This window comes from Pseudopipra pipra, chromosome W, assembly GCF_036250125.1.
Source record: "Pseudopipra pipra isolate bDixPip1 chromosome W, bDixPip1.hap1, whole genome shotgun sequence".
Lineage (NCBI taxonomy): Eukaryota > Metazoa > Chordata > Aves > Passeriformes > Pipridae > Pseudopipra > Pseudopipra pipra.
Window position 1 is genome coordinate 37,315,438 of NC_087580.1, and position 24,212 is coordinate 37,339,649.

At 53.4% G+C, this 24,212-nt stretch overlaps 3 protein-coding genes across 3 annotated transcripts in view; 2 read left to right on the forward strand and 1 right to left on the reverse strand.

Annotated features, from left to right (window-relative positions):
- LOC135405492 (zinc finger protein 239-like) overlaps positions 1 to 24,212 on the forward strand; it is a 239,440-nt gene that overhangs the window by 185,174 nt on the left and 30,054 nt on the right. The window lies entirely within an intron of this gene.
- Positions 7,270 to 8,249, forward strand: LOC135405020 (olfactory receptor 14C36-like). The gene has a single exon (XM_064639740.1). It carries the CDS (start codon positions 7,270 to 7,272, stop codon positions 8,101 to 8,103), a length of 834 nt encoding a protein of 277 aa, XP_064495810.1. The 3' UTR covers positions 8,104 to 8,249.
- LOC135405021 (olfactory receptor 14A16-like) lies at positions 15,228 to 16,286 on the reverse strand. Its single transcript, XM_064639741.1, has one exon. It carries the CDS (start codon positions 16,182 to 16,184, stop codon positions 15,228 to 15,230), a length of 957 nt encoding a protein of 318 aa, XP_064495811.1. The 5' UTR covers positions 16,185 to 16,286.

A 24,212-nucleotide genomic window follows, 5' to 3' on the forward strand; every position in this document is an offset into this window, starting at 1 on the left:
CTTTTCCACCCTTTTCCCTGTTCCTCCCACTTTCCCATTGTTCCCTCAATCCCCATTTTTCCCCCCCGAACAGTGTAGGGGTCCCAACACCCACTTTTTGCCCCCTCTCCTGTGGCTGCTGAAGGAGAAAATGAGGCTGCACACACAGAGTTCCATTACGGGACTTGTCCTCCCGTCTTTCCAGTGTCCCCCTTTCATTGGGGTTCCTTTGGAAACAGCGCCTGGGCTTAGTCTTTTAGTCCACTGGAATTCCCAGCATGGCCCCAAAGCAGTGCCCTGATCCCACACGTTCCCCTCCCCTCATGTGCTGGCTGTGTTCAGCCACCAGAGAAAAACACAGGCTGCCATGCAGAGCGTTCCAAGTGGTTTTCCACTTTGGCAAACAGCACTCTCTGGATGGAAAACACCAGTCAAGGCCAAAACACTCCTTGTTGATCCTGATTAACTGAATGCAGCTGCTGCTGCCTTAACTTGTTCCCACAAAAATTCTCAGGATTCCTTTGCTTCCAGGAGGCCCCACATGTCACAATGGCCCCTGGATTCCATGAACTTCCAGAGTCTCCAAGGGTTCCTTTAGTTCCACGAGGCCCTGCAGTCCCCAAATGCCCTTTGGATTCTCGGAGATTTCCCATTGTCCCAGGGTCCCTTGTGTTTCAGAAGGAGCTGCAGTGGGACAGTGGCCCCTTGGTTCCGTGAGCTCTGCAGTGTTCCAGGAATCCTTGGGTTCCAGGAGAGCCTGCAGTTTCACAAGGAGCACTTGAATGCAGGAGGTTCTGCAGGGTCCCAATGGCCCCTGGATTCTGGGAGGTTCAGAAATATCTCTGGGCTCCCTTGGTTCCAGGAGGACACAGATGTCAGCAGGAACCTTTGATGGCAGGAGATTCAACAGTGTCCAAGAATTCCTTTTATTTCATGAGGCTCTGGGCTGTCCCAATGGCCTCCTGATTCCATCAGCCCCCTCAATGTCACAATGGTCCCTTGGTTCCAAGAGTTTCCGCAGCGTCCCAGGATTCCTTTTACTCCATGGGGAGCTGCAGTGTCACAATGGGCCCTGAATTCCAGGAGTTTTCCCAGGGTGACAGTGCTGCCTTGATTCCATGAGATTGCCCAGTGTCCCAGAGCTCCTTTGGCTCCAGAAGGCCCTGCAGTTTCACAATGGTCCTTGGTTCCAGGAGGTTACTTAATGCTTTATTTGCCTCAGTCTTTAACACCCAAAGCAGTTGTCCTCAGGATCTCCAGCTCCCAGGGCTGGAAGTTGGTGATGGGGAGCTGAGTGAAGCCCCCACAATGCAGGAGGAAACAGTCAGTGACCTGCTCTGCCAGTGAGACCCCCCCAAGTGCCTGGGCCCACATGGGATGCAGCCAAGAGTCCTGAGGGAGCTGGAGAAAGAGCTGGCCAAGCCACTCTCACTCATTCCCCAGCAGTGCTGCACAACTGCACAAGTCCCAGCTGACTGGCAACAAGCAAATGGGATGCCCATCCACAGGAAGGGCCAAAAGGAGCATCTGGGCAACTCCTGGCCTGTCCCATTGACCTCAGGACCAGGGAAGTCCATGCAGCAGATCCTCCTCAGTGCCATCCCATGGCAGGGGCAGGACAACCAGGGGATCAGGCCCAGCCAGCGTGGGGTTGGGAAAGGCAGGTCCTGCCTGACCAACCTCATCTCCTTCTCTGACAAAGGACCCGCTCAGCAGCTGAGGGAAAGGCTGGGATGTGTCTCTCTGGAATTCCAGAAAGCCTTTGGCACCATCTCCCCCAACATCTCCTGCACAAACTGGCTGCTCATGGCTTGCCCGGGGAACTGTTTGCTGGGTGACAAAGTATCTGATGGGCCAGGGAGTGGTGGGGAATGGAAGGAAATCCAGGTGGGGTTAGTCACTAGTGGGGTTCCCAAGGGCTCAGGGTTGGGGCTGCTCCTGTTTAACATCGTTGTGGATGACCTGGGCCAGGGGATCAAGTGCCCCCTCAGGAAAGTCGTGGACAACACCACGTTGGGTGTGAGTGTGGATGTGCTGGAGGGCTGGAAGGCTCTGCAGAGGGATCTGGACAGGCTGGATCAATAAGGCCACGTTTCAGGGCCTGCCCTTGGCTCCCAACAACCCCTGGAACGCTCCAGGCTGGGGACAGAGGGGCTGGAGAGCTGCTCAGCAGGAAGGGACTTGGGGGTGCTGCTTGACAGCGGCTGGATATGAGGCAGAGTGTGCCCAGGGGGGCAAGAAGGCCAAGGGCATCGTGGCCTTTGTGGAGAAGAGTGTGGCCAGCAGGAGCAGAGAACTGATTGCCCCTCTGTGCTGGGCACTGGGGAGGCCCCAGCTGGAGTGCTGTGTCCAGTTCTGGCCCCTTGTGCTGGTTTAAGAGTTAACCAGCAGGGGAAATGAACTCAACTCAAAGGAGAGATTATAAGTCAGAATAACAATTTATTAAAAGAATACAGTAAGTACAATTATACAAACAATTGTTTTTAACCCAAAAACCCCAAATGTATAACCCAGCACCCTGGGGCATGAACAAAGTGCTGTTCCTTGGGCCCCCCCTTGAGTCCAAATAAAGGGAGAGGGGAAAAACCTGCTGGTGGGAGAGCTTTTGCAGTCTGGTCAAAAGTGGGGATTGCAGTCTAGTTGAGGGTGGTGTCTCAGGTTGGTTGAGAGTCGTGAGCTGCAGTCCTCCTCTGGATCCCACGAGTGGTGGTTAGGTTCTGAAACTCCAGGTTTATATATTCTCCAGTTCAGGCAGGAATGGTCAGTCCTCCCCTCAGAGCAGGGAATTCCATAAAAGGATGCTTCGTCCTTCCCTCAAAGTGGGGAATTCCATAAAAGGGTATGAGGCTGCTCAGTCCATAAAAGGGTATGAGGGTGCTCAGGAACATCCCCTCCCACCTCGCAGGCCTCTACTGACAACAGTTTCTGGGAAAATGGCATGGAAGGTTATAGAATACACAGTTTTGGGCTACACCCATCCAGTGATGAATCGGTCCCAGCTGTCCTAACAAGGACACATGGCAACCATCATACCTCCCACTGCTATGGACATTCACCATGGCAGACCTCATACATTGTATTACTACGGTCGGTTACCATGGTAACCAGCATACATTTCCATTGCTACCATCAGTTACCATGGCAAACAGCATACATTCCCACTGTTTTGGTCGGTTACCATAGCAACCATCATACAGTCCCGTTTCTATGGTCAGTTACCATGGCAACCACCATACATTCTCGTCGCTATGGTCAGTTACTGTGGCAACCATCATACATTTCCATTGGTACAGTTAGTTATCATGGCAACCATCATACTTCCCATTGCTATTGTCGGTTACCATGGCAACCACCATACAGTCTCATTGCCACTGTCAGTTACCATGGTAACCATCCCACATTCCCCTTGCTACAGTTAGTTACCATGGCAACCATCATACATTTCCATTGCTACACTCAGTTACCATGGCAACCACCATACATTCCCGTCGCTATGGTCAGTTTCTGTGGGAACCTCTTGGTTCCTCTTGGACAGAAGCAGATGCAGATTAGCCTCCCTGTTGTCCACCAACCTTTAGAGCAGCTGTGCTCTAAAGGCCTGTGTCCCAAGGGGTGTCTTGAACAAGACCTTGCACAAATCTCTGGGATTCTTTGCATCCTGTCATGGTGCCTTTCCAGTGAATTCCAGGGTTATCAAAGCCAACTTGAATGGGATCTTTGTCTCACTCCACAAGGTCACCCAAACCACTCTCTCCTCTGACCCTCACCCACAAAAGTTCACCCAAGTTGTTCATCCCCTAGAGCAGCTCCACAGGTCCAAGAAGCTCCTTCCTGCTGAGGACACCTCTCTCCTGCTCTTTCTCTCCTGTGTCTCCTTGGCCTTCTCTCCCAACCCATCACAGCCCTGCAACCTGGGAACTGTCTCAGCAGGCCTCGGCTGTTATTGCCTGCAAGTGGAATGAAGAGAGACTTGGGGCTGCAGCTCCTCCTGCCTGTGCCCCACACGCAGGGCATTGGGGCCTGTCTGGCTGCAGCCCCTCAGTGGGGGCACCGGGGTAAGAACAGACTTGCAGAGGGGAAAGCTGCTCTGAAAGCCCCGAGAGCTGGGGTGTGCAGAGGCTTTGCTGACAATGGCCTTGGGGGTGGACGTGCTGGGACTCAGGCCCAGGGTGAAAATCCCAGGCCTGATCCCTGAGGAGATCAGCACATGCTGCTGAAATGCTGGGGGAGAGAAGAGCCAGCAGAGGGAGGAAACAAGTGTGGACAGCCTGGGCTGATGTGCTTTGGACTCGTGCCTGGCCTGGCCTTGGCTGGGCGGAGAAGGGACAGCCTTTGTGTCCCTGCAGGGCTGGGATTCACTCCCTGCCCCAAAGGCACCCAATGTGTCTGAGAAGCCCTGGGTGGTGCCTGTCCCACAACTGCTGGGAATGGGGACGGGGTCCCTGCACAGGCCCTGTGCTGTCCAGGGCAACTGCTGCACTTGTGCTGCAGAGCCCTGGCACCTCCCCTGGCACTACAGGCCCCTCTTTGGCTGTTCAATCCAGGCTCAGCTGCCCTGAATTAGGTTCAGCAGTGAAGGGATATCCAGGAGACAACTGCCATTGTGCTCTGAGGACATGTAGAAAATACCCTGATAAAGAACAGGAGAGAGACCTCTCTCCCTGTGCCACCTGACTCCATTTGGTCACCTGAGCACCTCTAGGGGCTGCCCTGGACAGAAGGAACAGTGACAGGTTCCCCTGTCCTACATGTGGGCCCCTTCTGCCACTGAAGTTGGCCAAAGCAATGTCCCAGCAGCCTCCAAGAAGATCCCACAGCTGCTGCCCTGGCTCTAGGAACTGCTCCATTGGAGCCTGCAGTTCCCAGCAGGAATCTCGGTCATCTCTGGCCCCTCAGAAGGAACAAGGGCTTTGTGTCCCAGCAGGTCACTCCTGGCTTTGGTCTTCCTTCATTGCCATGGGAGCTGGGACAAGGAGTCACCTGCAGGTGCCTGTTTTGTGCCCACTGAAGTGGAGCAGGAGGAATCCCAGCCCATGGGGGTTGTGGAGGGAGCTGAGTGTCCTTGTGGCCCCAAGTCTGCAGAGCCACAAGGAGACACCTCTGTTGACTCAGCTGAGTCCCTTCCCTCAGTGCAGGTGAAGGAGATCCCTCCTGAGCTCTGTCTGGGTTTCCTGTCTAATGATGGGACATGAAAAGGGGACTCTTGAACTTAAGTCTGTGCCTGTCTGGAGAAATGACCCTGCTGAAAGAAGTGTCTGTGCCCAAGTGAGAGAAGGCACATCATTATTTCCTTCAGCTGTGTGCCAGCAGGTTCCCCTGGAGCCCCAGGGACAGCTGGAGGGAGCCCAGAGGGGCAGAGAAAGGGCTGCCTGGGGCTGTTGCTGTGCTGCTGAGCTGGGCTGGGCTCCTGGCACACAGGGAGCTCCTGGCAACCAAGAAGAGCTTCAAAGAGACAGCTCTGCTGGTGAGCAGCTCCTCTGCACAGCCCAGCAGGGCTGAGGGCACTGCCTGCAGCACCCAGGGCACAGGAGAGAAGGCAGAGAGATGAGAGGCAGCCTGGGCTGGGAGGTGACTGAGCTCTCACTTCACAAGAAACCTTCTTAGGATTTGAAGGAAGAATTCTCTGGCTGTAGGAAAGTTCAACTTGCCTTCCTGGAGTGATCTCCTAAAGCTGGCACATCCCACAGCTTCTAGGATCTTTCAGCAGGACTCTCCCAGTTGCTGCAGTGCAGGGGAAGTGGCCATATGGCAGAGCAGGGCAGGAGCTGCAGGCAGCAAGGGCAGAGAGGAGAAGGGAGCAGGAGGTTCAAGGGATCCTGGGGTGGGAGGACAGGGCAGAGCTGCTCAGGGCAGGAACCTTGCCAGCCCTTTTCCACGGTCAGGCTGTGGCTGCAGAGCAGTGCAGGTGAGTTCCTGCAAGTGCCTCTCCCAGCTGCCAAATGGCAGCAGTGGCAGGAGCTGTCAGGATGGCTCTGCTGGATTTGCTGGGGTGCAGCAGGAGAAGCTGCTGCAGAGCAGGACTTGCTGCTGCCCCATCAGAGGCCCAGGGCCAGAAGGTTCCCTGTGCCAGGGCTGGCTGTGGGGTGGGAAGGTGGGGGAGCAGCCAGGGGTGCCCAGGGCTGTGGTGCAGAGCAGGGTCCTGCCCCCAGGGCTCTGTGTGCTGGGGCAGGGACTCTGCTGCCTGCCAGGGTCAGCTCTCAGCCCGGCCAAGGAGCTGCCACGGGACTGGGGGAGAAGGGCTGTGGGGAAGGAACAACTCCTGGGAGGGCAGAGCAGGGCAGAGTCCTGATCCTCATAGTGTGCTGCAGGGATGAGGGCTCGTCACAGCTCCTGATCAAAGCAGGAAATTTCCCAGAAGGTATTTGCCAGAAGGCACAGACAGACAGGAGGTACCTTCAAGAGAATGAACCAGTTCTTTCAGTGTTATACTCTGGGTTGTCTGGGTGCTGACTGTGACAGGGAAATGAATCTCTGAGCACAGGAGGAGACACTGAAACTTGAACTCTGTTAGATTAGAGGAGATTGAACCTGAGAGTGTCAGACATTAAAACTGTCTTACAGACAGCATCAGTGTCACTTTCTCAGCCCTGGGCCAAGGGAAGCAGCTGCTGGCAGGGACAGCTCCAGGCAGCAGAGCCCTGGACAGGGAGTGGGGGCCAAGAGCCCCCAAGGCCTGGGGGAGGGGGCATTCAGGCAGCTCTGGGGGCCCTTCCCTGCAGCTCTGCTGGGCACTGTGTGCTGGGCCATAGAAATGAGGATTCCTGCAGTGGAAAAGAACTTTCCCAGGTGTGATGGTAGAAATAGAAAACACAGGTACAATTATTCTAACTTCAGACTAAGCTTCTGCTCTGCAGCCCCAGCTCTTCTGTGTCATTGCAGTAGAGATGGAACTTTTGTATTCAAGGTCTCTTACATCTGACATTCCTTGTGTGTGTGAGAGCTCTACCAAAAAAGTTCCATGTCCCCCTGGACCAGAGCAAAACTGACTCCTTGGCAGTGCATTTGGTGACATTTGACACATTGATTTCTTGTAGCAATGGAGTGGCTTTTTCACAGAGGTCTGTCTTAACTGTTCCCTGTCCTTTCCTTTTTTGAAATGGATCCTATGCTGGGAAGCAGCAAATGTCCAACAGCAGCTCCATGCCCCAGTTCCTCCTCCTGGCATTCGCAGACAGGCGGGAGCTGCAGCTCCTGCACTTCTGGCTCTTCCTGGCCATCTCCCTGGCTGCCCTCCTGGCCAATGGCCTCATCCTCAGCGCCGTAGCCTGTGACCACCACCTGCACACCCCCATGTACTTCCTCCTGCTCAACCTCTCCCTCACAGACCTGGGCTGCATCTGCACCACTGTCCCCAAAGCCATGCACAACTCCCTCTGGGACACCACAACCATCTCCTACATGGGATGTACTGCACAGGCCTTTCTGCTTGTCTTCTTTCTTGGAGCAGAGTATTCCCTCCTCACCATCATGTGCTACGACCGCTACGTTGCCATCTGCAAACCCCTGCACTACGGGACCCTCCTGGGCAGCAGAGCTTGTGCCCACATGGCAGCAGCTGCCTGGGTCACTGGGTTTCTCACTGCTCTGCTGCACACAGCCAATACATTTTCCCTGCCCCTGTGCCAGGGCAATGCCCTGGGCCAGTTCTTCTGTGAAATCCCACACATCCTCAAGCTCTCCTGCTCACACTCAGGCTACCTCAGGGAAATTGGGCTCATTGTGGTTAGTGCCTGTTTAGTGCTTGGTTGTTTTGTTTTCATTGTTTTCTCCTATGTGCAGATCTTCAGGGCTGTGCTGAGGATCCCCTCTCAGCAGGGAAGGCACAAAGCCTTTTCCACGTGCCTCCCTCACCTGGCTGTGCTCTCCTTGTTTGTCAGCACTGCCACATTTTCCGACCTGAAGCCCCCCTCCATCTCCTCCCCATCCCTGGACCTGGTGGTGTCAGTTCTGTACTCAGTATTACCTCCAGCACTGAACCCCCTCATCTACAGCCTCAGGAACCAGGAGCTCAAGGATGCCATATGGAAAATGATGACTGGATGCTTTTCAGGAGCAATAACCTGCCTCTTTTCTTCTGCACAACAGTCATTGTGTAACCCTTTACTGGCCCAGCCTGCCTTCTAAAGCTTTTGAGAGTGGTGGGGGGGGCCGTTTCCTACATTTTTTCCTCTTTTAATGTTGTTAACACAGAAATTTATTCTTCATCTCATACCTAATTCACTCTCTACCTCTTTCTTTTGACCCACAATTGTGTAAATGAGGAATCATTCTCTGTGTGCATTTAAACAAAATAGAAGTTCCTGCAGCAACTTCTTTGTCAAACATCCAGCCTTTGTTATTCTGTACATGAGGAATCACAATCTCTGAGTAGAATAAAGGACTTGAATGCTTTTTTCCAGATTCTCCCTCCAAGAACTTCCCTAAAGCTGGAGGGCAGCGTCTGTGTGCAGAGGAGAAGGGGTAAAGAGTCCTGGTACAGGAGCACTGCCAGGGAGCAGCAGCTTTTGGGCTTTTCAGAGATGCCCTTTTTCCACTGCCTCCCTCTCCTTTCTGCTCCTTGCCAAAGACCTGAGTGCTCTGGCAGCTCAGTCCCTGCTGTGTGTCAGTCCTGTGACCATGGGCAGGGACAGGCCCTGGGCACTGCTGGGACAGAGCTGGGCTCCTTAACATCATTTCTATCATGAAAGGGGATCCCCCTGGGCAGTTCCTGAAGACTTTGTTCTTTTTGAAAGGTTGGTGTAAAGAACAAGGCCAAGGAATAGACTCTGCAAAGTCTCATTGCTTTGCTTGTTTCCCCATTCAGTCCCTGCAGTGAGAGAAGCGACTCACTGGGGTACTTGAGGGCCTGAGGGCTGGTTCAGATGTTCTGTGCTGGTGGCCAGTGGCAAATGGCCTCCAAGTCACCTGCCTGGGGCTCTGCAGCTTGTGAGGGCTCTGATGGCAGGTGAGGACTTGTCTGTAGGAACTCAGGAAGTGCAGGAGAGCACAGAGGATCTGCAGGGACAGCCCATCCCATCCAGTCAGCAGGGAATGGAGGCCTGGAGCAGAATCCTGCCCAGGGTGAAGTCACCAGAGATCAAGTACTAAATCTCCCTGTGAACTGGTAAAGGAGAGTTCTGCAACCCCAGGGGCCGCAGCAGGAACAGAGAAAGGACTCTGGCCAGTGACTCGTCTCACCCGCAGTGAACTCCCCTTGTGCCTCCCCAGTTCAGGGGGGGCTGTACCAGAGCCAGGGGTGGGCTTTCCAGGACAGTGTCCTGAAGAACTCTCCAGCCCACAGGCTGCATGGAGTGGAGCCCTGCCCTGCCCTTTGTGCCATTGGAAACAGCCCATGGTCCTGCCCAGCCTTGTTCTTGGCTACTGAGCCTTCCAGGACTATGGCAGAGGGTGGAGAGGAGTGATCCCCATCCTGCTGGGTCTGCTCCCCACCCTGACCAGCATGGCCAGTGCAGGCTCAGCCCAGGGTGCCACAGCCCCTCCCTGTGCAGAGCAGCACCTCCAGCTCAGGGCCCTGCAGGGATCCCAGGCTGGGATCTGCAACTGGCCAAGGCAGCCTGGACACACTGACCTGGGCAAAGGGATGTCCCTGCAGAAGAGCAAGGCAGCATTTCTGGGCCTGCAGAGAGGAATCCCTGACACAGAGAAACCTCTTTCTGCAGCCCCCCTGGGGACAGGCTGCTCTGTCCCTGGGCCAGGACTCTGGGCTGGGCTGGGCAGAGGGGCTGGCACTGAGGGGCACAGTCAGGCTGTGCTGGGCATCTCCTGGAGGTGACACCAGGGCTCCTGCAGTTTCCCTGACCTCCATTTCCTCCTGCCATGCTGAGTGTCCAGCCCCTGAGCAGTGAGGGGGCTGCAGGTTTCCCTTAGGGAAGAGGAGATCAAGAGTTGACTCTGTGTCAGAGAGAGCCAGTTTCAGGTGGGTCCAAAATGGATCACCCAGTGCCCAAAGCTGAGCCAAAAAGCAATTCCAGAGGCACCTCTGGAGAAAGGATAAAATCCAGGGTGCTGTAATTCAGAGAGCAGTGAGAGAAATGTAGGAGAAACAACTCTGCAGGCATGAAGGTGGGTGGAGAAGGAGGAGGAGTGAGAGAGAGCCTTGGTGGGCACCTGGCAGCCAAAAGCCAACCCCCCAGCCCTGAGAGCCACAGCTGAGCCCAGCACAAAAGCTCCTTTAGGTCTGGAGGTTCTTTGCAGCAGCTTTTTAGCAGAGCTGCCAGATGGGCCATCAAAGGGGATGCTCAGCTGGGTCTGAAACCTGGGTGATCCCTGTCAGCCTTGGCTCTGTAGGATAATACAGAACTATAGAATCCTAAATAGTTTGAGTCAGATGGGACCATTATAGGTCATCTAGTCCAACCCCCCTGCAGTGAACAGGTTCACGTTGAACTAGATCAGATTGCTCAGAGCCCTTTCTAACCTGGCCTTGAATGTTTCCAAGGGTGGGGCATCTATGACCTCTCTGGGCAACCTGTGCCAGTGTTTCACCACCCTCAGTGTAAAAAGTTTCTTCCTTCTATCTAGTTCAAATCTGCTCTTTTTTAGTCAAAAACCATTATCATTTGTCTTATTAAAACTAAGTCTGTGCCCATCCTTCTTATAAGTATGATCTCAGGAGCTCCTGACAAGCCTTGACCAAACCAGGTGAGCAATGAAGAGCCCCTGGACTGGACCAGGGGTGTGGTGAAGTGTCCCTGGACTGGACCAGGTGCTCCTGGATCATAACGGTGGGAACAATCTGGAGTGGAACAGCTGGGGAAAACAGGATAATCAGTCATTCCACTAAAGCCTTGGAACATTCCCTGACTGAATTACAGCCCAAATGGAACAGTTTGGATACAATTCCCAAATATTTTGGAAACTCCAGTCATTCCTGACACCAGGATGGAAATTCAGCAGATAACTAAAGCCAGTCCCCTTGGGAGTCCACAACCAGCGGGGCTGAGGGAGGCCCTGGCAGCTCCCCAGCACCTCCCTCTCAGTGGGACACCTCTGGCAGCCTCTCCCAGCTCAGGAACCCTCCAGTTTGCAACACTCCAAAGACCCTCGCTAATGCCCAGGACAATTCTGATCCCCCTCCACAAACACTCCTCCAGCTGTGACCCTTGTCTGTTGGCAAACACAAAGGGATTTGGGGGAGTGTTTCCCTGACAACCAGGAGAATTTGGGAGAGGGACCTTTCCACATCCAGCTATTGATGTGTCCACACATCTCTGCCTGGGTGTGGGTGTGAATTGACTGTGGTGTGAATGTTGTTATTGTGACTCTATAATTCAGTCACTTTTAAAATATTAGCAAATGCTATTGAATCACTTGATAACTGTTCAATTGGTCAATAATTAAATGCTACTAATCTCTTTTGCCCCCTTGTCTTTGGATTCAATTCTTTTGTGCCCTGACCCTCTTGCATCCCAAGGCTCTGTGTAAATAATTTTCTTTCATCAAAATATATATTTTTTGTGACGTCCACTTTAAAATCCTCCTCCTTAGCTAAACTACAGAACAACTCCAATTAGCTGTAGAAGTCTTGAAGACTTGATGGCAATAAAAGAAAGGGAAATAATTTGTTTTTCAGTGTTTTAATGGGTCCCACAGTGTGTTTGGAGTTGCATCAGCTGTCAGTCCAAGATAGGCCATGTCAGAACTGGTGAGGCTGGGGGGTGAGGAGCAAGGCTGATCATCCAGGGTCAGTGTGGATCTCCTGAGGAGACACTCAGCATCAAGATCACTAAGAGAACACCTCTATCACCTCTTCTCTGAACTAAAAAGTATCCATCATTGAATTAAAACAAAAAAAGTACAAACTTGGAAAACTTGTTTTGAAATTGCTTTGAAGACAATTAAAGGAAGACAAAGAGATCCTGAGAGATTTCTGGAATTTAATGAGCCCCACCGTGTGTTTGCAGCCCAGCCCACGATCCTGAGGTACTGAGAGAAGATGGAAGCAGCTGCTGAAGAAGTCAGAAGCCAAAGTCCAAGTGCCTTGAAGCATTGCTGGGCCCCACTGAGGGCAAGCACTGCCAAAGCCTCCCCAGGGACTCCTTGGAGCAGCTCCTTGGAGGCCAGGAGTGCAGGCAGACCAAGGCTCTGGGCAGGCCCCTGCAATGCTGAGCAAAGCCTGCCTTGGTTTTGTGGAGCACAAAGGCCAAGGCCTGAGCCCCAGGCCCTGGCCCAGCAGATCCTGTCCCTCCCGGCTGGCTCAGGGCTGTTTGGGGGGCACTGGGATGGGAGGGGGAGGAACAACAAAGGCCAAAACTGGGCAACCCCTGCCAGGCTCCTGAGGGAGGGGCGAGGCAGAAACCAAGGGCAGAACCTGCCAGGAAAGTTGGTTGTGGTGGCCTGAGTGGCAGAGGCAGCTGCCAGAGGCAAGGGGACAAAGGCCTGGGTGCCTTTGGGCCTTGCAGCCCTGCCAGAGCCCTTGGCCATCTCTCCTGCAGGCTGTCCTGCCCTGGCCCTGCTGCTGCTCTGGCCTTGCAGGCTGCACACACCCCTCCTGCTTTCCCACCCCCTCCCAGCAGCATTTCTAGACCCTCCCTGATGTCTCTGCACCAGCTCTGGCTGTTCCCTGGAACACAAAGCCATGGGCTGATCCTGACTCCCTCTGGGTCACCTCTTGCAGCACAAGGGTCCCCATTGAGTGACATTTCTTTTTCCTCACCTTCAGTCTGAACTTTCCAGGCTACTCTTTGAGAAGATTTCATTGTATTTCCAATGCAGAGAAAAGCTCTTTCTTGTCAGATCTCCTCTAGACCCTCTCCAGTTCTTCCTCATTCCTCCAGAATGGGGAACCTCACAGACAGACAGACCAGTCCAGATGTGGTGACCCCAGGGCTGAGTCCAGGGGGGTGACAACTCCCTTGTCTGGGTGCCCACACTCCCCTCAAGGCAGCCTCATGTGCAGTTGGCCTCAAATCAAGGGGCCATTCTGATTCTTTGTAACATCACGGAATCAAGTGGCACCGTGACACTGCAGGGCCTCATGGAACCAAAGGAATGCAGGGACACTGTGGAATCTCATGGAACCAAGGGACCATTGTGACATGTGGGGTCTCTTTGGAACAAAAGGAACCCTGAGACATCTCAGAACCTCGTGGAACCAAGGGGCCACTGTGCCTCCCCAGAACTCCATGGAATCAAGCAGAGCCGCTGCCTCCCCCCCGTCACCGCACGGACCGGAGTCGCCGGCTCTGCCCCGCTTGGACACCTCTGGAGTCAGCGTGTTCTTGGGCAGCACAACTGATCTCAGACCAGAGAGTTTCCCAGATTTTGCTTTGCCCCCTCTCTCCTCTAGTTTAATTTTTGTTCTTTGTTCATTTAGGGGGAAAAGGGGGAAGGGAGGCACGTGTTGATCCCTGTTTGTATCTGTTTACAAAAGCGAATTGTGGCAGGGGAGAGAGGAGGCAATTTCTCTCTCTTCTGTTGCTTTGGACTGTTCTGTTGGTATTGCTGGTTTTGCTGCTCTATTTCTTGTCAGTAAACTTATTTTTTCACTTATACCTTCTTGTATTTTGTCTCTCTCTATTTGTGGGGAATAAAAGAGTAGTGAGTTCATTTGATTGGAGTTCATGCCCCAAAATATGTCTTTAAACCAGGACAGGTTGCTCAAGGGCTCCCTGAAATTTGGCATCATCCACAAAGGACTTGAAAATACATTTTGTCCCATTGCACAGAGAGATAATAAATATGTTCTACAGTGGTGTTCAAGGGCTGGTCACTGAGGGATTTCACCAGGAAGTTGCTGCCAAGAGGACTTTGTACCATGGATTTTATTGGACACTCTGCATTCAACCAACTTCCCGCCATCTTCGACGTCTTCAGTCCAGCTCTCACCAGTCTGGCCATAAGGAGACCACAGGAAACCATGTCAAGGGCCTTGATAAAGTCTGGGCACACAACATCCTCTATTCCCTCCCACAGGGGTTCTGCAATCCCTGACTTGTCCTTCCCACGCCTGAGAATGGCTGCAGGAGGACTTGCCCTATCCCCTTCCCTGCTGAGCCTGAGCAGTCTGGTACTCTGCCAACCCTCCTTGCTGCCCTGTTTGCAGACTGCTTCCATGTCTGCCTTTCCCAAGGCCCCAGGAAGCTCTGGGATGGCTCTGGCCTTTCCAAGGGTTTGGGAGAGGTCTCCCAGTGACACTGCCCAGCCTTCTCAATAGCCCTGACACCAAAACCTTTTCCATAGCCCACACTTCCAGAGGAGTGCCCAGGACACAACACAGGTTGTCCTGGTGGTTCTGGAGAATGAGAAGGGATTTCTTCCTAGAGACCAACCCCTCCAATTGGATTTGAGTGCAGCTGAAAGGTTTCCTCAGCATTTTCCCGGTGCCTCCCTGCCCTGAAGGTTTCTGGCCATCAGGCTGGAGCTGAGGGGGTTGGGCAGGTGCCTGAGGAGGGGGTAGAACAAGGGCTGTGTCCAACTGTGCCAGGAGGGCTGTGCTGGGCAAGGATGAGGAGGCTGCAGAGAACAGTGGCACTGGGGAGGTGAGAGGAGCAGGTGGAGAGACCCTGTGCCTGCCCACGCTGGGCAGGAGCTGCCCCAGGATGGCAGCTCTGAAGCACTCACAGGATGTCCCTGTGAACAGGAGGGGAAGACTGGATCTAAAAATGAAACCTGGAAAGCAGAGAGCAGGAGTGTCATGGGGAAAATGCAGGAGAGTTCCAGCCCTGGAGCAAGGTCACAGAAGAAGTGACCCAGTACATGCAGTGGCCTCAGAAGATGCCACAGCATCCTGGAGATGCTGTAAGGGAGCCCAGCTCTGCTTCACAAGTTCCCAGGGCCTGTCCCTGCCTGTGTTCGAAGGGCTTCCAGCCCCCAGGACTGTGCTCAGAGAGCACTCAGGCCTTACAGCGAGAAAGGGGCTCAGGAGGACAGTGTGGAAGTGGCAAGAGAGCAGCTCTGCAAAGACCAAGCCCTGCTGCTCCCTGGCAGCGCTGCTGGGCTGGGATTATTGTCCCCTTCCCCTTTGCAAATACACCCTGTCCTGCAGTGTGCTGTCCTTTAGGAACAGCTAAGAAGAAGGGTCTTGGACAAAGAAGGCACTGCAGGGTCTTTTATTTTGTTTAAATAGTCAGAATACAATTCATCATTTATACAGCCTCAGTGTCAAATTCAATGATTAGATACTGAATTAGAAGGCAGATGCATAATAATATTTCATTGCACGGAAAATTATTGCAAGAAGAACCCAACGACATCCATGAAAAACCTGAGCAAGAAGGCTGGGCCATTAAGGAGTCCCATTCTGAATGCTATGCACCAGAAACCCGGCACTTTATTGCTCCTGAAAAGCGTCCAGTCATCGTTTTTCTCAGGGCATCCTTGAGCTCCTGGTTCCTGAAGCTATAGATGAAGGGGTTCAGTGCTGGAGGCACCACTGAGTACAGAACTGATAGTGCCAGATCCAGGGATGGGAAAGAGATGGAGGGGGGCTTTAGGTAGGCAAATGTGCCAGTGCTGACAAACAGGGAGACCACGGCCAGGTGAGGGAGGCACGTGGAAAAGGCTTTGTGCCGTCCCTGTTGAGAGGGGATCCTCAGCACAGCCCTGAAGATCTGCACATAGGAGAAAACAATGAAAACAAAACAACCAAACACTAAACAGGCAGTAACCAGTAAAAGACCAAGTTCCCTGAGCTGGGATTTGGAGCACGAAAGCTTGAGAATCTGAGGAACCTCACAGAAGAACTGACCCAGGGCATTGCCCTGGCACAGGGGCAGGGAAAATGTATTGGCTGTGTGCAACAGAGAATTGAGAAACCCAGTGGCCCAGGCAGCTGCTGCCATGTGGGCACAAGCTCTGCTGCCCAGGAGGGTCCCGTAGTGCAGGGGTTTGCAGATGGCAACGTAGCGGTCGTAGCACATGATGGTGAGGAGGCAATACTCTGCTGTGATGAGAAACATAAAGGAAAAAACCTGTGCCGCACATCCCATGTAGGAGATGGTTGTGGTGTCCCAGAGGGAATTGTGCATGGCTTTGGGGACAGTGGTGCAGATGCAGCCCAGGTCTGTGAGGGAGAGGTTGAGCAGGAAGAAGCCCATGGGGGTGTGCAGGTGGTGGTCACAGGCTACTGCGCTGAGGATGAGGCCGTTGGCCAGGAGGGCAGCCAGGGAGATGGCCAGGAAGAGCCAGAAGTGCAGGAGCTGCAGCTCCCGCCTGTCTGAGAATGCCAGGAGGAGGAACTGGGCCATGGAGCTGCAGTTGGACATTTGCTGCTTCTTAGCACAGGGTCTGTTTCAGAAAAGGAAAAGACAGGGAACAGTTAAGACAGACCTCTGTGAAAAAGCCACTCCATTTCTAAAAGAAATTGATGTGTCAAATGTCACCAAATGCACTGCCAAAGAGTCAGTCTGGCTCTGCTGTACTGTGACATGAAATTTTTTCATAGAGCTCTCACATACACAAGGAATGTCAGACGTAACAGACCTTGAATACAAAAGTTCCATCTCTACACCAATGACTCAGAAGAGCTGGGCCTGCAGAGCAGAAGCTTAGTCTGAGCTTCGAATAATTGTACCTGTGTTTTCTATTTTTACCATCACATCTGGGGAAGGTTCTTTTCCACTGCAGGAATCCTCATTTCTATGACCCAGCACACAGTGCCCAGCAGAGTTGCAGGGAAGGGCCCCCAGAGCTGCCTGAACGCGCCCTCCCCCAGGCCTTGGGGGCACTTGCCCCCACTCCCTGCCCAGGGCTCTGCTGCCTGGAGCTGTTCCTGCCAGCAGCTGCTTCCCCGGGCCCAGGGCTTGGCCCTGGCAGCGCTGCCAGAGCCCATTCCAGCCCTGGGGGCCCAGCTCGGCCCTGTTGAGCCCTCCCAGCAGCACAGGACACTGCCCAGGGGCATCTCTGCCTGGGCAGGCTTTGATGGCAATGTCAGAGGAACCCTGAGGAGGCTGGAAAGTGACACTGATGCATCTATTAGACAGTTTTGATGTCTGATACTCTCAGGTTCAATCCCCTCTAATCTAACAGAGTTCAAATTTCAGTGTCTCCTCCTGTGTTCAGAGATTCATTTCCCTGTTGCAGTCAGCACCCAGACAACCCAGAGTATAACACTGAAAGAACTGGTTCATTCTCTTTAAGGTACCCCCTGTCTGTCTGTGCCTCTTGCAAATACCTTCTGGGAAATTTCCAGCTTTATTCTGGAGGTGTGACCAGCCCTCATCCCTGCAGCCCACTTTGGAGATCAGAAGGACTCTGCCCTGCTCTGCCCTCCCGAGGAGTTGTTCCTTCCCCACAGCCCTTCTCCCCCAGCCCCGTGGCAGCTCCTTGGCCGGGCTGAGAGCTGACCCTGGCAAGCAGCAGAGTCCCTGCCCCAGCACACAGAGCCCTGGGGGCAGGACCCTGCTCTGCACCACAGCCCTGGGCACCCCTGGCTGCACCCCCACCTTCCCACCCCACAGCCAGCCCTGGCACAGGGAACCTTCTGGCCCTGGGCCTCTGATGGGGCAGCAGCAAGTCCTGCTCTGCAGCAGCTTCTCCTGCTGCACCCCAGCAAATCCAGCAGAGCCATCCTGACAGCTCCTGCCACTGCTGCCATTTGGCAGCTGGGAGAGGCACTTGCAGGAACTCGCCTGCACTGCTCTGCAGCCAGAGCCTGACCGTGGCAAAGGGCTGGCAAGGTTCCTGCCCTGAGCAGCTCTGCCCTGTCCTCCCACCCCAGGATCCCTTGAACCTCCTGCTCCCTTCTCCTCTCTGCCCTTGTTGCCTGCAGCTCCTGCCCTGCTCTGCCATATGGCCACTTCCCCTGCACTGCAGCAAATGGGAGAGTCCTGCTGAAAGATCCTAGAAGCTGTGGGATGTGCCAGCTATAGGAGATGCCTCCAGGAAGGCAAGTTGAACTTTCCTACAGCCAGAGAATTCTTTCTTCAAATCCTGGGAAGGTTTCTCCTGTAGTGAGAGCTCAGTCACCTCCCAGCCCAGGCTGCCTCTCATCTCTCTGCCTTCTCTCCTGTGCCCTGGGTGCTGCAGGCAGTGCCCTCAGCCCTGCTGGGCTGTGCAGAGGAGCTGCTCACCAGCAGAGCTGTCTCTTTGAAGCTCTTCTTGCTTGCCAGGAGCTCCCTGTGTGCCAGGAGCCCAGCCCAGCTCAGCAGCACAGCAACAGCCCCAGGCAGCCCTTTCTCTGCCCCTCTGGGCTCCCTCCAGCTGTCCCTGGGGCTCCAGGGGAGCCTGCTGGCACACAGCTGAAGGAAATAATGATGTGCCTTCTCTCAGCTGGGCACAGACACTTCTTTCAGCACTGTCATTTTTCCAAACAAACACAGAGTTAAGTTCAAGAGTCCCCTTTTCATGTCCCATCATTAGACAGGAAACCCAGACAGTGCCCAGGAGGGATCTCCTTCACCTGCACTGAGGGAAGGGACTCTGCTGAGTCAACAGAGGTGTCTCCTTGTGGCTCTGCAGAGCTGGGGCCAGAAGGACACTCAGCTCCCTCCACAACCCCCATGGGCTGGGATTCCTCCTGCCCCACTTCAGTGGGCCCAAAACAGGCCCCTGCAGGTGACTCCTTGTCCCAGCTCCCATGGCAATGAATGAAGACCAAAGCCAGGAGTGACCTGCTGGGACACAAAGCCCTGGTTCCTTCTGAGGGGCCAGAGGTGACCGAGATTCCTGCTGGGAACTGCAGGCTCCTCCAATGCAGCAGTTCCCAGGGACAGGGCAGCAGCTGTGGGATCTTCTTGGAGGCTGCTGGGACATTGCTTTGGCCAACTTCAGTGGCAGAAGGTGCCCACATGTAGGACAGGGGAACCTGTCACTGTTCCTTCTGTCCAGGGCAGCCCCTAGAGGTGTTCAGGTGACCAAATGGAGTCAGGTGGCACAGGGAGAGAGGTCTCTCTCCTGTTCTTTATCAGAGGTATTTTCTACATGTCCTCAGAGTACAATGGCAGTTGTCTCATGGACATCCCTGCAATGCTGAACCTAATTGAGGGCAGGTGAGCCCGGATTGAACAGCCAAAGAGGGGCCTGTAGTGCCAGCGGAGGTGCCAGGGCTCTGCAGCACAAGTGCAGCAGCTGCCCTGGACAGCACAGGGCCTGTGCAGGGACCCCGTCCCCATTCCCAGCAGTTGTGGGACAGACACCACCCAGGGCTTCTCAGACACATTGGGTGCCTTCGGGGCAGGGAGTGAATCCCAGCCCTGCAGGGACACAAAGGCTGTCCCTTCTCTGCCCAGCCAAGGCCGGGCCAGGCACGAGTCCAAAGCACATCAGCCCAGGCTGTCCACACTTGTTTCCTCCCTCTGCTGGCTCTTCTCTCCCCCAGCATTTCAGCAGCATGTGCTGATCTCCTCAGGGATCAGGCCTGGGATTTTCCCCCTGGGCCTGAGTCCCAGCACGTCCACCCCCAAGGCCATTGTCAGCAAAGCCTCTGCACAGCCCAGCTCTCGGGGCTTTCAGAGCAGCTTTCCCCTCTGCAAGTCTGTTCTTACCCCGGTGCCCCCGCTGAGGGGCTGCAGCCAGACAGGCCCCAATGCCCTGCGTGTGGGGCACAGGCAGGAGGAGCTGCAGCCCCAAGTCTCTCTTCATTCCACTTGCAGGCAATAACAGCCCAGGCCTGCTGAGACAGTTCCCAGGTTGCAGGGCTGTGATGGGTTGGGAGAGAAGGCCAAGGAGACACAGGAGGGAAAGAGCAGGAGAGAGGTGTCCTCAGTGGGAAGGAGCTTCTGGGACCTGCGGAGCTGCTCTAGGGGATGAACAACTTGGGTGAACTTTTGTGGGTGAGGGTCAGAGGAGAGAGTGGTTTGGGTGACCTTGTGGAGTGAGACAAAGAGCCCATTCAAGTTTGCTTTGATAACTCTGGAATTCACTGGAAAGGCACCATGACAGGATGCAAAGAGTCCCAGAGGCTTGTGCAGAGTCTTGGTGAAGATACCCCTTGGGACACAGGCTTTTAGAGCACAGCTGGCAGGTTGGTGGACAACAGGGAGGCTCATCTGCATCTGCTTCTCTCCAAGAGGAACCAAAAGAGGTTACCATAGTAACTGACCGTAGCTATGGGAATGTATGCTGGTTGCCATGGTAACCGACCATAGCAACAAGAATGTATGCTGGTTGTCATGATAACTGCCCGTAGCTATGGAAATGTCTGATGGTTGCCATGGTAACTGACTGTAACAACAGAAATGTATGCTGGTTGCCGTGGTAACTGACCATAGGAGTGTGACTTTATGATGGTTGCCATAGTAACTGAGCATAGCAATGCGAATCTGTGATGGTGCCATTGTAACAAACCGTTACAATGGAAATATGTGATGTTTGCCATGGTGACTGTAGCAACAGGAATGATTGATGCTTGCTGTGGTAAATGACCGTAGCAATGGGAATGTATGATGGTTGCCATGGTAACTGACCATAGCAGTGGGAAGTATGATGATTGCCACGGTAACTGACCGTAGCAATGGAAATGTGTCATGGTTGCCATGGTAAACTGACTGTAGCAACTGGAAGTATGATGTTTGCCATGGTAACTGACTGGAGCAATGGGAATGTTTGATGGTTGCTACAGTAACTGACCATAGAAATGACAATGTATTGTGGTTGCCATGGTAACGGACTGTACCAGTGGGAAGTACGTTGTTTGCCATGGTAACTGACTGTAGCAACGGGAATGTATGAGGTTTTCCATGGGAACTGACCGTAGCAACGAGAACGTATGTTAGTTGCCACGGTAAACAATCATAGCAACGTGACTGTATGATGGTTTCCATGGTAACTGACCATAGCAATGCTAATGTATGATGGTTGCCATGGTAACCTACTGTAACAATGGGAATGTATGGTGGTTCTTATGGTAACTGACCGTGGGAATGAGAATGTGTGCTGGTTGCCATAGTAACTGACTGCAGCAGTGGGAAGTATGATGATTGACATGGTAACTGACTGTAGCAATGGGAATGTATGCTGGTTGTCATGGTAACTGACGATAACAATGGGACTGTATGATAGTTGCCATGGTAACTGACAGTAGGAACAGGAATGTATGATGTTGCCATGGTAACTGACTGTAGCAAGACAACTGTATGATGGTTGCCATGGTAACTGACCATAGAAACTGGAATTCACATGGTTGCCATTCTAACTGATCATAGCAACGTGGCTGTATGATGGTTGCCATGGCAACTGATTGTAGCAGTGGACCGTATGATGGTTGCCATGGTAACCGACCACAGCAATGGGGATGTGTGATGATTGCCATGGTAACCGACCAGAGCAAAGCGAATGTATGATGGTTGCCATGGTAACCGACTACAGCCATGGGAATATGTGATGGGTACCATGGTAACTGACTGTAGCAACAGGAATGTATGATGATTGCCTTGATAACTGACTGTAGCAATGGGAATGTATGATGGTTGCCATGGTAACCGACCATAGCAATGGGAATGCATGCTGGTTGCCATGGTAACTGACCGTAGTGATGGGGATGTGTGATCGTTACCATGGTAACCGACCATAGCAATGGGAATGTGTGATGGTTGCCATGGTAACGACCGTGGCAATTGTAATGTATGCCGGTTGCCATGGTAACTGACTGTAGCAGTGGGAAGTATGTTGGTTGCCATGGTAACTGACTGTAGCAGTGGGAAGTATGTTGGTTGTCGTGGTAACTGACTGTGGTAAGGGGACTGTATGATGGTTGCCATGGTAACTGACCATAGCAACAGGAATGTGTGATGGTTGCCATGGTAGCTGTGTGTGGCAGTGGGAATGTGTGATGTTTGTCATGGTAACTGACCATAGAAATGGGAATGTGTGATGGTTGCCATGGTAACCGATTGTACCAGTGTGAAGTATGATGGTTGGCTGTAGTAACTGACTGTAGAAAAGGGAATGTATGATGATTACCATGGTAACTGACTGTACCAATGGCAATGTATGATGGTTGCCGTGGTAACTTACCATGGCAATGAGAATGTATGCTGATTGCCATGGCAACCAACCATACCAGTGGGAAAGTATGATCATTGCCATGGTAACTGACTGTAGGAATGGGAATGTCTGATGGTTACCATGGTAACTGACCTTAGCAATGGGAATGTATGGTAGTTGCTGTGGTAACTGACTGTGGCAATGAGAATATATGCTGTTTGCCATGGTAACTGACCACAGCAGTGGGAATGTATGGGGTTTGCCATGGTAACTGACCGTATCAATGCAACTGTATGATGGTTTCCATGGTAAGTCACCATAGCAATGGGAATGTATGATGGTTGCCATGGTCACTGACCATAGCAATTGGAATGTATGCTGGTTGCCATGGTAACTGACTGTACCAGTGGGAAGTATTATGGTTACAATGGTAACTGACCGTAGCAGTGGGAAGTATGCTGTTTGCCACAGTAATTGACTGTAGCAATGGGAACGTATTATGGTTGCCATGGTAACCAACCATAGCAATGATAATGTATTACGGTTGCCATGGTAACTGACAGTGGGAATGGGAATGTATTCTATTTGCCATGGTAACTGACCATAGCAATGAGAATGCATGCTGGTTGTCATGGCAACTGTGATTTCCTTAGACTATGAGCATGATATTTTCATCTGCAAAAACATTAGTGAGTGCTCAGAGATCTCCCAAGATGGGCTTTAAAGGTCTCAAGCACATGAGCACTAAAGAGGGGCTAAGGAGCTGTGGCCTCAATGGTGTGGAGGCTGAGGGCAGTACAGGACAGCCCTGAGAGGGCTTGAAGGGAGGATTTAGAGATAGTGGATCCTTTTGTCAGAGCAGAAAAGAGCATGAGACAGAAAGAATTAATGCCAAGTGCAGCTGGGGAGGTCCTGAGTGGACAGGAGGAAAAAGGAATTTCACTCCATGGAAAATGCTGTGCTGCAACACATCACCCAGGAGGAGTCTGGATGAGCCCAAGGCTTTGTGTGTGCAGGAAGAGCCAGGGAGGATGCAGAGATGTCAGTGCAGGAAGGTGCCAGCCAGGTGGGGCAGCCGGGGGGATGACGACAGCCTGCAGGGAAAGGGGCAGGGCATGGACACCGTAGGACAGCCTGGGCTGGAGAGGAGACAGGGATGAGGAGAAGCTGAAAGGCCCCGACAGAGCCACCTTCTGCAGGCCTTTGGCCAGGGCTGCTGTCTGTGCCCCTGATGCCAGGAGGAGGGGAGTGCCCCTTGCAGCCCTGGGGCCTCATGGCCTCCTTGTCCCTGCTCAGCAGCCTGGCAGGTGCCACCCCATGGTCCTGCCCTTGGCATTGCACATCCCACATCCCAGTGCCCCAGGAAGAGCCCTGAGGAATGAGGCAGGGACAGGATCTGCCTTCCCAGGGGCTAGGGGTCAGGGTTTGGCCCATTGGATTAAGAAAACAAGTCAAGGTTTATTCAGCATCAGAACCACCTTTCCCTTGCTTGTCCATCCTTGTTATCACTGTCTGCACTTTTCTCCTCTAACTGGAACCTGGGGACACATTCACAGTCATGTCCTTCAGTGGGACCCATTAACAGTGCAAGAAACTTCAGTATTTAAAACTCCTTTTGACTTGAGAACTTGTTTGAACTTCCTCTCAGGGACTGAATCTCATGTAAACAACACCAATCCCCCTGAGGGTCATGAAATGCCTGGGGCTGTTGCTGTGCTGCTGAGCTGGGCCGGGCTCCTGGCACACAGGGAACTCCTGGCAAGCAAGAGGAGCTTCAAAGAGACAGCTCTGCTGGTGAGCAGCTCCTCTGCACAGCCCAGCAGGGCTGAGGGCACTGCCTGCAGCACCCAGGGCACAAAAGCAAGGCAGAGAGAGGTCACACACAGCCTGGGCTGGGAGGGAAGTCAAGAGGAAGATCCACTGGAGGAGGAATCTTTCCAGGCTTCCTCACGGTGAGTCAGCATGAAGGGCAATGTGTCTGCAGTTGGTGCAAAGATCTCCTAACGCTGGCACATCCCACTCCCTGCTGCACCATCCCAGGCACATCCCAGCAGGGTTCCCTTCTCCTAGGGATGGCTGAGGGGTTGTGAAGCCGGGCTGTGCCACCCAGGCTGCCCCAAGCTGTCCTGCAGAGCAGGGTCCTGCAGCCCAGGGCTGTGCCGGGGCAGGAGCTCTGCCACTGCCAGGGGCAGCTCTCAACCGGGCTGGGGAGCTCCCTCAGGGCTGGGCAGAGGCTGGGGGTGGAAAGAGCAAAGCCTGCCAGGGCAGGGCAGGTTTCTTCTGCTATCAAGTGAGAGTTTCATGGGGCAGGGCTGCTCACAGAGCCAGAGCACCCCAGGATATTTTCCAGGGGATACTTCAAGGGGAAC

What these genes read in the sequence shown, in the direction of transcription:
- LOC135405020 (XM_064639740.1), top strand. Translation starts at nt 7,270, where the DNA reads ATGTACTTCCTCCTGCTCAACCTCTCCCTCACAGACCTGGGCTGCATC.
- LOC135405021 (XM_064639741.1), bottom strand. Translation starts at nt 16,184, where the DNA reads ATGTCCAACTGCAGCTCCATGGCCCAGTTCCTCCTCCTGGCATTCTCA.